Here is an 11,475-nt window from a genome sequence, read left to right on the forward strand (position 1 = left end):
TCAACGATCAGTCACTTTATCATTTCGTAGAACAAGTCATCATTTTATAGAACATCACGTTGAATTTGAAGTATAGTTGTCAAATCATAGCATAGTCGTATCTCCATTTTATTTTGGATCAATTGATCCTTGATCAGTCGGTAGCAAGCTGACTAACCACACTGATTTATTCTAGACTGATTGATCTTTGGTTAGCTGGTAGCAAGCCGACTAACAACTCTAATTTTGCTTGGGTCTTGCATGCAAATCATAGCTTATACGTCCATAGCCCTTGGACTGTAGCAGGCACGCTTTCGATTGCTGGATCTTATGGTTCTGTTAATCGGATATTAGCCGAATAATATTTCATCGGATACTAGCCGACAAGATAATTATTTGATCGGGTATCAAACAACTAGGTACCTCCATAAATTTTAGAGTCGAAGGAGTTTTTTAAGTCGTTTGCCCCTCGAAGTCTCGGTCCTACCTAGATCATGGTTGATTCATCATTTGGAGGGACTTTTTGATGAGGTGGACTTCCTCAAATTTTCTTTTTGGATTTTTTTCTCAAATTTTCTCCTAAACTTTGTCAGCCTTGTTGGGGTTTTTTCTTGGAGAAAATGATGTCGTCATTTGGAGGAGCTTTTTGAATCGTAGATCATGATCGATTCCTCATTTAGAGGAGCTTTTTGAATCATAGATCATGACCGATTCATTATTTGAAAAAACTTTTTGAATCATAGATCATGATTGATTTATCATTTGGAAGAGTTTTTCGAATCATAGATCATGATCGATTCATCATTTGAAGGAGCTTTTCAAATCATAGATCCTGATCGATTTGTTGTTTGGAGGAGCTTTCTAAATCGTAGATTATAATCGATTCATCAATTGAAAGAGATTTTTGAATCATAGATCATGATTGATTCATCATTTGGAGAAGCTTTTCGAATTGTAGATCATGGTTGATTCATCATTTGAAAAAGCTTTCTGAATCATAGATCATGATCAATTCATCATTCGGTCATTGATGTTTGGAGGAGTTCTTCAAGTCAGAGGAGCTTTCTGAATCGTCTACCCGTTAGAGTCTCAGTCGCTTAGTTATTTTGTAGGGGCTTTCTGATGAGGTGTACTTTCTCAAATTTTTTTCTCAAATTTTATCCTCGGCTTTGTCAGTATTGTCGAATTTTTTTCTCAAAATTTATCCTCAACTTTGTCATTGTTGTACCTTGGATCTAGTCGAGATAACCTCGGACCTCGTCGAGACTTTTATCGTTGTTGCTCCTGGTATCTCATTGAGGTAACCTTGGTTATGGTTGAGGATTTTTACTGTTGCACCTCAAATTTGGTCAAGGTGACCTCAGTTCTGATCAAGGGTTTTTGTCATTGCACCTCAGATCTTATCGAGGTGACCTTGGATTTGGTCAAGGATATTTGTCGTTGCATCTCAGATCTTGTTGAGGTGATCTCAGATCTGGTCGAAAATTTTTACCTTGCACTTTGGATCTGATCGAGGTGACCTCAGATTTGGTTGAGGATTTTTTCCGTTGCACCTCATATCTTGTCGAGGTGATCTCAGACCTGATCGAGGATTTTTGCCATTGCACCTCAGATCTTGTCGAGATGACCTCAAATCTGATCGAGAGTTTTTACTCCTCACCGAAGAGTGGGTCTTCGAAACCTCCACTGAAGAGTAGGGTTTTTATATCCCGGATGACTAAGATCTTCATGGGCGTTGACTGATTGAAAAACAGAATTTGACCTTCGGAGGTCCGAATCGATTATCCCCCACTTCTTAGTCGCCGAGGGCTTCAGCCCCTCATTGAAGAGTGAGGTTTTCATCACTGGCCTGCACACACAGGATGAGAAAATTTATCGAACTGGCTCTGATTGGGCCTTCCGACTCTTAAGCTAAGCTTTAAAGTATAGAATATTAGAGTTGTATTACCTCATTTTAGCCAGTTTGTTTCACTTTAGCCTTCGGAAGCTCAGCTTTGAGGAGTTGAACTTGTGAGAGTCGGCGACCTCAGTTTGATCTCCAATGTAGCCTCATTTTTGGCTTCGGTTTGAAGCCTTGATCTGGGCACTTAAGAGCCTGTGGTCCTAACAGAATGAAAGAAAGCAAGATGATGGGTGAGAGCTTAGGAGCCTCTTACCTTGAAAGTTTTATGTGGATCTTTTGAACCTTGTTTCCTCTTTCGATCTGGATTACATGCCCCTTGTTAGTGCAGATTTCTATTTGGCGCCAGGGCGGCTGGAGTCGTTAGTGCATTGGACCACTGGGGGTGGGACTGTCATGCACTAGCTGTTGCTGGGCAAGCCATTTATTTTAGATTGTGGCACTGAGGGAGCAATAGTTGGCCAATTACGAGTTGGCCGTGAGGCTGAAAGAATGCCTGATGAAGAATTAGCCGATCAAAGGTTGGCCATTCGGTGCTATCATCAAAGAAGGAAGCCATGAATAGAGCGTGTTGGCCTTCCAACTTTGTTTCTTTTGAGAATCGACAAAGGATGTTGTGAGGATGCCTCCGATAGCTAATACGAAGTATAATCTCTGACCAAAGCTGCTGTCGGTGAGCGTTCTTTGGGTTAGAATGTCTTAAGGATGCTCTTCACGATAGCACGATAAAAGATTGTGTGCGCTTTCTCAAAAGTGGGCAAAGCCCATTATCTAGCGCACCAATCTGTTGCGGCTGGAGTTCATCCTGGACCGACGATGCTGGAATGGGACAACGTCTAGTATGTCGGTGGCTGTCAGACCTGCAAGAAAAGCTCCTACTGGAGGTGGCTCTGACAAAAATTCTCTGATACTCAAGTCAGATTTTTTTACAGCAGGTGGGAATGAGCGAGCATTTTATGAGGAGGAGAGGAGGTGTACCCAGAGGATATCTGTTTACCTCTTTATACAGGTGAGGTTGGAGCCTTAAAGAGAAGAGGAGGGCCATAAATGATCTTTTTGCCCTTGATTATATCTCTGAGTGACGTCGTGCCTAGCCTTTTGATCTTTTTGAGTATTATCACTTTATAGCACGTGGAGGGCCGCTGTAGTTAGAGACAAGAGCCATCTGACAGGGTCTTGAGAGCAGCATGGGCTTCTCAGGGATAATATGATTTGATGTGACTCGACGGGATAGTGTGGCGATTACATTTGAAGTTCAGCTGCTCGGTCGATGCCCGTGCCCTGGGATCCTGGGTCACAAGTGGGGATCGAGGTCGATGGGTGTATGAGAATTCAGAGTCGACTGGCATGGGTCGGAGAAAAGGGATCTAAAAGTCGGCTGAATGAACTAGCAGTTTTAGGGCAGATCGATCAAGGGTCGATGCTATGTGTCCAGATGATGTTGAGGTCGGACTTCTGATGACCTCGACCTTCTGATAGGGTCTGCCTTCCAATGAGATTGGCTTTTTGATGATCTCGATCTTTTGATAAGATCAGTCTCCTGATGAGATCGATTTTTTGATGAACTCGATCTTCTCCTGAGGTCGGTTAAGTGACGAGGATCTACCCCAACACTGCTTATATGAATAAGAGTTCTTCTAGAGCAGTAATTCGCTCATTGTGGCCATGTGTCCAAAAGGTAACAATGACAGATCGAGGGTTGATGGAAGACCATGCACCACATAACTACAAATCATATAGGTCCCATTTTAATTTGCCAGCTGTTAAAATATTTGCAGAAGAAGAGGAAAACAAGAAAGAAAGAGAGAGAGAGAAGAAGGCTTTATTATTGCTATTTCAATTTCATTCTATACATCTCATATGTTATTTATACTAGTATATTGACTCCATAAAAGAAAAATAATAACAGTTGATATAGAATCATGCTAACAAAAAAAAATGATACATGATCATATTAACAAAGAAAAATATTATGAGATCATGCTCATTAAAAAATTATTATAAGTTGATATGTAGTCCCTAAAATCATATGTTAACACTCCCCCTCACTCAAGGTGGTGCTATAGGTGCCAACTGAAGTTTGGAAACTATTAGTTTCTTTATAGATAAAAATATCATAAAAAAGAAGATCGATGCTCAAAGAAAAGTAATTAAAGGCCGATGATCCTCATGGACAAAAATACCATAGAAGAGAAAACTAGCTCTCCAAGTGAAAATGATTGAAGATCGATGGTCCTCACAGACAAAAATACCACAGAAGATAAGACTGGTGCTCAAATAGAAGACAACTGAAAACTAATAATCCTCGTAAAAAAAATATCATATAAGAAAAAAAAAATTTAAATTAGATAGTAAAGGAGCCAGAGGTAGAAAAGTACCTAAAAGAAAGGACAATACCTCAAACTAGATGACAAAAAAAATCATCAATAGAGAAATATTCAAAAAAAAGAAAAAAATCTTAAATTGGATCGTGAAGAAGTCAGAGATAGAAAGATACTTAAAGAAAAGAAAAAAATCTTAAACTGGATGGCGAAGAAGTGAGAGGCAGAAAGACATCCAAAAAGAAAAGAAAAATAAGAGAGAAAGATAGAGAAAAGAAAGAAGACTTTCTATCTCTGTTTCAGTTTTAATACTAGTATACAAAATCCATATAAGAAAAAAGATATAGACTAGTATAGGATCACATTAATTAATAAAAAAAATTATTATGGACTCATATGTGATCCCTAAAAGCATGGAATCATGCTAATAAAGGAAATTATTATGGGCTAATATATGATCTCTAAAATTATGCAAATAGTCCCCCTTACTCAAGGTAGCATTGTAGGTGCAAACTGGAGTTTGAAAATTATTAGTTTTCTTGTAGACAAAAATATCATAGAAAAGAAGATCGGTGCTCATAGAAAAAGCAATTGAAGGCCAATGATCCTCACGGATGAAAATGCCATAGAAGAGAAGATGAGCGCTCAAAGTGAAAATGATTAAAGATCAATGATCCTCATGGGTAAAAATACCACAGAAGATAAGGCTGGTGCTTCAATAGAAGACAGGCAAAGATCGATAATTCTTGTAAACAAAAACAGCATAGAAGAAAAGAAAATGATTTCAAATTAGGTGGCAAAAGAGCCAAAGATAGAAAAATGTCTAAACGAAGAGAAAAAATCTCAAACTAGATGATGAAGAAGTCAAAGACATAAAAATATTCAAAAAAAAAAAAAGATTTCAAGCTAGATGGTGAAGGAGCCATGGATAGAAATACATGCAAAGAAAGAAAAAAGACCTTAAACTAGGTGGCGAAGGAGCCATAGGCCGAAAGACACACAAAAAGAAGATGAAAAGAAGAGAAAGATAGAGAAAAGAAAGATGGCTTTATTATCGTTGTTTCAGTTTTATTTGATACATCCCAGAGATTATTTATACTAGTATACAAACTCCATGCAAGAAAAATAATATAGGCTAATGCAAGATCACGTTAATAAAAAAAATATTATGGACTAATATATCATCCCTAAAATCATGCAATCATATTGATAAAGAAAATTATTATGGGTTGATATGCGATCTCTAAAATCATGCTAACACTCCCTCTTAAACTCAAGTAGACACCATAGGTATCAACTTGAATTTAAAAATTATTATTATTTTTGTAGATAAAAATGTTATAGAAAAGATGACCAGCACTTGAAGAGAAAATAGCTACAGGCCAATGATTTTTTATAGATAAAAATATTATAGAAGAGAAGACTGATGCTCAAAGTGAAGATGATCGAAGGCCAATGATCTTTGTAGGCAAAAATATCATAGAATAAAAGATTGACGCTCAAATAAAAGACAATCAAAAATTGATGATCCTCACAGACAAATACACCAAAGAAAAAAATGAAAACATCTTAAACTGGGCGGTGAAGAAGCCAGAGACAGAAAAATATCCCAAAAAAAGAAACACATCTCAAGCTAGATAGTGAAAAAGGCAGATGCAAAAAAATACTCAAAAAAAAGAAAAAGACCTCAATCTGGATGGTGAAGGAGCCAAAAACACAAAGACATCCAAAGAAAGGAAAAAGATCTCAAATTGGATGGCGAAGGAGCTAGAGGTAGAAAGATGTCTAAAAGGAAGAAAAATACCTCAAATTAGGTGACAAAGGAGCCATAGATAGAAAATACTTAGACAGAAGAAAAATATCTCAAACTGGGTGGCAAAAGAGTCATAGATCAAAAAATATCCAAACAGAAAGAAAATGCCTCAAACTGGATGGCGAAGGAGCTATAGGCAAAAAATCACCTAAATAGAAGGAAAAAGCGATAAATTGAATGGTGAAAGAGTCAGAAGTAGAGATATCGTCAAAGAGAAAGAAAAAAAGATGAAGAATAGCTGTGGATTCACCTAAAAATAAACTATCTTCAGATCTTAACCTATCGAAAAATAGATGATCTATAGATCCATTAAAGAATAGACGATCTGCAAGAAAATAAAGATTAATAGATCAACAATGGTGGCCATAGCAAATGCAGAAAAAATGGTGATATATTAGCTGATTAATGGCTATAATATCATGTTAAAATATTTATGAAAAAAAATAAGAGAGAAAGAGATAGAGAAAAGAATGCTTTATTATCTCTGGTTTAATTTTATTCAATAAATCTTAGAGATTATCTATACTAGTGTATAAACTGCATAAAAGAAAAATAATAACCACTAATATAGAATCATACTAATAAGAAAAATGATATAGAGGCATATTTATAAAGAAAAATACTATAAGAACACACTAACAAAAAAATTATTATAAGTTGATATATGATCCTTAAAATCATACTAACACCAGCTAAATTGATAGAACTTTTGACCTTAGATGTGTTGAGCTTTAATGGTTGATGGATTGGAAGTTTGGACTATTTGTTTAACCCCAGCAACTTTTCCACTAAGCCATTCTTTTTCTTACTAAACCATGGTTAAATATGGTTATGCATTTAATGGGAGCCAGATGTTATGTATGACGTTTTGTGCTTTTATTAACTTTGCCTATATCCTACATGATAAAATCATTCTATCTGATAATTTCTCCCCTCGAGGTCTTCAAATTAGATCTTTCTCACACAAGAACATTTGATGTTGCTTCTAATTCGATAGGGTGAAAGTTACCAAAAGGTTTATCAATTTGGACAAGAATAAGAGAATGGACAATCAGGCAAGTTCTGATGTCCAATGGATTTATCATTTTTAATAGGATGAGTTTGGGATTGTTAGATAATTTTGAAATCGGTTATGGGGCAGATTTGGAGAGTAAAATTTTAAATGTGTTCGGACACAAATAGGGCAAATTTTGCATGGACCCTTCTCATGGTCATTCCTTGTTGGTGGGCAGGCTATGAAGGAGATCATTGATGCCCGTATAGGGGAGGTTGTTATCAATGAAGGGAATGGCACATGTGAATCATCTCCACAGCAACAAGACTATCCACTCGTGGTGGGTGGGGACATTGGCATCAATGGCCAGAATCCTACGAATCCAATGTATTGTCCGTGTGCCAAATATGAAAGAAAATATGTTTAAAAAATTCATCATCTCGGTTGAGCACGTGTTTTGTTGTAAAGTAAATTCCAAACTCTTTCATTCATCGGCTTGCATAGATCTCAAAGCGATCTTTAATTTCAACCTGCCTCTAGATACGCATAGCATGCCTTCTCCTAAATGCAACTAGTTTGCTTCTCGAGCTGAAAAGCTAGGTGAGATTAGCCCCTTCTTCTTGGCAACAAGGAAGGGTTTGATTTTAGTTGGAGTTCATACTATTATTCCTTGAATCAACCATCCAATGTGTAACTTTCTTTTTCTAGAGTATACTGAGATCTTATGCTCATATTTTCGAGCTTCAGGTTGGGCTTTGGTTTTAAAATTGGAACTTAAATAATTTTCAAACCAGGCTCAAATTGAAAATTTGAAAACAAAGAGGGAAAAAAAAAATCTAGTGGGAGCTTTTTCTGAGTCTAGTGCAGCTCTAAACTGAGTTTAGGCTCGAGGGGATGTTTGCAGGCCCAGACCCCACTCAGCACATTCACCCCTCATCCATATAGACTTTGATCTTTAGTTTTCATACGGAATGAGAAATAATAATAATAATATTACCTGATGTTAAGACACTTCTCAAAACATTTCTTGCTAGATTTCATTTTGAAGCAGGGCAAGACTTCATTTGCTGGCAATTAACTGCAAATGGGGATTTCTCATCCTCCTCTCTCTACTGCTTTCTTAAATCAAGAGGCATGAAGCGGGATCTTTCTTCCAAACTTTGGAAAATCAAAGCTCCACTAAAGTACAAGTGCTGTTTTTGGCTTTGCCGCCTCAATAAAATCAATACTAGCTAGAGATTTCCTGTTTCAGGAAACCGGTAAATATCTTGGTGGTTGCATCTTCTGTGGGGACCCTGCAGAAACAATTTCTCATCTCTTCCTCACTAGTTCCTTTGCTGGTGGCTGTGGAGGCTTCTCTACTCTTTTCTTTCGATGCCCGCCCCTACTGGTGACCTGAAGCATGTATGTTCTAGCTGACTGCATTCTCATTTACAAAAGATTTACACTCTATAATCCTTATGCTGGTAGCCACGATAGTCTGGTTCTATTGGCAGGAAAGAAATGTCCATATCTTTTTGAGGAGGCTTTCAAATACTGATGAAATTGTCTCAAAAATTGTGAACCTACTGAACGATTGGTCCTTGCTGCGTGGGGAGAGACATTTGCATGGTCTCCTACAAATTTGGAGAAAAATTAAGCGTGTCACTGCTTCTTCCTATTATCCTTCGGTTGATGCTGCTCCTGGATTTTTGCTATCTTCTCTGTAGACTGTGATGAAGAATATTGCCGATTATGGTTCTCTGTGATTCCTCTTGCTATAAAGAATCTGAGCATTCTTCTGAGTCCCTTTTGTTATACTTTTGCTGGTTTTCTGGCCATTTTGTAACGATCATTTCCCCTTTTTTTTTGTACATTGTTGACTTCTCAGTAACTTGTAACTATTTCTTCTTAATAAATTTTGGTGACTAATGGTATGCACCGCTGGTCTCCATTTTCCTCAAAAAAAAAAAAAGAAGCTTAAGACACTTAAAAGCTTATTGAGGCTTTAGGAGTAGCACTAAAACTATGTTTCCCTTTCTATCAATGGTGTCTATGGCTATACGGCCACTTTTCTCAATCACATACATGACTTCTTTCTTCGGGAAATATATACTGATATTCTATCAAAAAAATATATATGTACTGATAAGTTTGGACTAATACTACTGCAGTAGCGCACGTTGGTGTAGCTGTTTCCTCTGACCCCAGCTTTCTGTTGCATCTCAACTCAGGCTTCCTATCATATTGCGGCATCTATTTGACGATGGGGAACTGTCATTCTGCACATTTGGATGAGTTTCACTTATCTCTGTGTTTTTATTTGCTTTCTTTCTCCCTTCAAATCTTTGGTCAGAAGGATTGTTCTTCTTTGTACAGAACCTCTTGTCATTGGCCTTCCCTGTAACACAGGGTGGCAAACGGCTTCCCTCTTTAATAATAATAATAATAATAATAATAATAATAATAATAATAATAAGTTTGGACTCGTTTTCTTCCCATTTGCTAGCGTTTTCCCTTATCCTCCTTTTTCATTTGAGCCAAAAAAAAAAAAAAATGGACATCACCACTGCACTTGACACATTTGAAATGATAACTAGAACAGAGCCTTAGGTCCTTAGCACGGGAGACCAAGACAAGCACAAGAAGTTCAGTTCAAACGAAGCCCACGACCACTGGCCCAAAACCAGAGCCCCCAACCTCAGCCATCCACAAGCATCCCAGCATAATCCACAGGGTGCGGTTCAAAACAGAGTCTGCCAACACTCCATTCACTGGAAGTCTAATTTCCAAAGAACTTGTGAAGCCATAGAGCCGATTTCTTGGGATCTCTCCAGACCATCCTTGTAATCTACAAAGTTAATCCCGAACCTGACGGTGTAGCTAGACGACCACTCGAAATTATCCAACAGCAACCGTGCAAAATATCCTCTGACATCTGCTCCATCACTGTTGATAAGAAAATAAAACCTAGCGTTACTCATTAACGCTAATCTATTCTTGACTTGCTAAAACCTTGCATCAGTACATGAATTATATTCATCAACAATATATGAACTATGGATGGTTCATAGCTAATAGACAAACTAAAACCTCAAGTAGATAACATTCCATGAGCGCATGTACCAACAGACCTGATGGCTCTCTGAAGGTATAAGAGATGTTTGTGATGGTAGGTTATTCTAATATCATCCTTCAGGGCTTCCTCAAGTGGCACAGTTATTGTTGAACTTATCCGTACATACAAATCAAGAGAAGGGAGCTCAGCACCTGATCAGAGAGCCCATATTTTAACTACAGCACTGAACACAGGAAAGCCGTGAGAAACCACTTAAACCATTTTCTATGGCGTACATAACCGGGTTATGGTGTCCTTTCTTGATATAGAGCAACAGTTTTCTGATTCCCGGTGGGTAGATATAAAGCCAGTCAGAAGCAGCCTGCGATGCAATTCAAGTTTCCGTCAGTAATAGAATACAAAGAATGCGATTTTACAAGCCTACTTATAAGGTGTTAGGACGGTAATTCTAAAAACATGATTAATAAAGCACTTAATTTAGGACCAATTGGGAGCCTATTGCGAATGCCTGTCACATATGTTTGCAAAGTTAATCGAAAAATGGATTTAAGATCACATATAGGAATTGCTGAAACATGACATTTAGGTACTACATGTAATTACCTGTTAATTTTAAATGTGCATCGATAATAAAGCTTCTACTAACGTTGTTACAGGGTGGAACATCATACTAGAACTGGTGTAGTAATTAATTCCGATGAAATCAAAAGATCCTCCGAGCTCTTCAGATTGCTTTTTGGTAAATCTAGGCAGATGATTTCCTACAAATGTGCTCTTGATAAATGGATAATTTCCTCGAGTTAAGAGATCCATGAACCTATACAAGCCATGAGAAATGCAGCTTTGTGGATGAAATTTTCTTTTTGTGGAATCTTGTGGATTAAGGTTATTGAGAGGAACCTATGTGTTAGCTTATTGATGACTCCCATCTGAGTACAAAATCTAGGCTCATTGTGCTGCAGCATGGTTGGACTTGAACCCAGAGTAGGGCACAAACCAATAGGAATTCAGGGTTATACCTACTCTTCCCCCTTGCTTGTCCTGAATGAACTTAATTATATTGTTCATAAAATAGCGAAGGAGCCAAGTAGAGACTAGTAATTGCCATGTATCAATGTAACACCTCAGACCTACAATCACGAGTTAGGGATCATGTCAACCGCCATATATTCATGGAAAACTCTTCCCACAAATATGTAAAACATCTCATCACAATATTATGAAATAAATCTTTAACTTTAATTCAAATAACTAAATTAAATATCTTAGAAAATAAAATTTCATAATTTTTCATCAACTCCAACAAATCCTAATCTGAAATAAAGATATCAAATTTTACTTTTAATTTACTCTTCCATATAGAATCTTCAAGTCAAACTAGTCCTCTGAATCTATAAAAATAATAAAATA

The 11,475-nt window shown here is 37.3% G+C and overlaps 1 protein-coding gene across 1 annotated transcript; it reads right to left on the minus strand.

Moving 5' to 3' along the window:
* Nucleotides 1-9,757: 9,757 nt before the first annotated feature.
* On the minus strand, nt 9,758-10,878 carry LOC140856631 (beta-glucosidase 13-like). The gene is made up of 4 exons (XM_073254615.1): nt 10,712-10,878; nt 10,341-10,426; nt 10,121-10,256; nt 9,758-9,935 (listed from the first exon to the last, which is right to left on the minus strand). The coding sequence occupies exons 1-4, from the start codon at nt 10,876-10,878 to the stop codon at nt 9,758-9,760; spliced, it is 567 nt and encodes a 188-aa protein (XP_073110716.1).
* Between the last annotated feature and the right edge of the window lie 597 nt (nt 10,879-11,475).

The sequence above is a fragment of the Elaeis guineensis genome, chromosome 1 (genome assembly GCF_000442705.2).
Source record: "Elaeis guineensis isolate ETL-2024a chromosome 1, EG11, whole genome shotgun sequence".
Classification (NCBI taxonomy): domain Eukaryota; kingdom Viridiplantae; phylum Streptophyta; class Magnoliopsida; order Arecales; family Arecaceae; genus Elaeis; species Elaeis guineensis.

Excerpts from the sequence above, each read along its gene's own strand:
- LOC140856631 (XM_073254615.1), bottom strand. The coding sequence starts at position 10,878 with ATGGATCTCTTAACTCGAGGAAATTATCCATTTATCAAGAGCACATTT. Across the intron at positions 10,427-10,711 it reads ATGTTCCACCCTGTAACAAC|GCTGCTTCTGACTGGCTTTA; the intron begins GTTAGTAGAAGC and ends ATTGCATCGCAG. Across the intron at positions 9,936-10,120 it reads TACCTTCAGAGAGCCATCAG|TGATGGAGCAGATGTCAGAG; the intron begins GTCTGTTGGTAC and ends TCTTATCAACAG.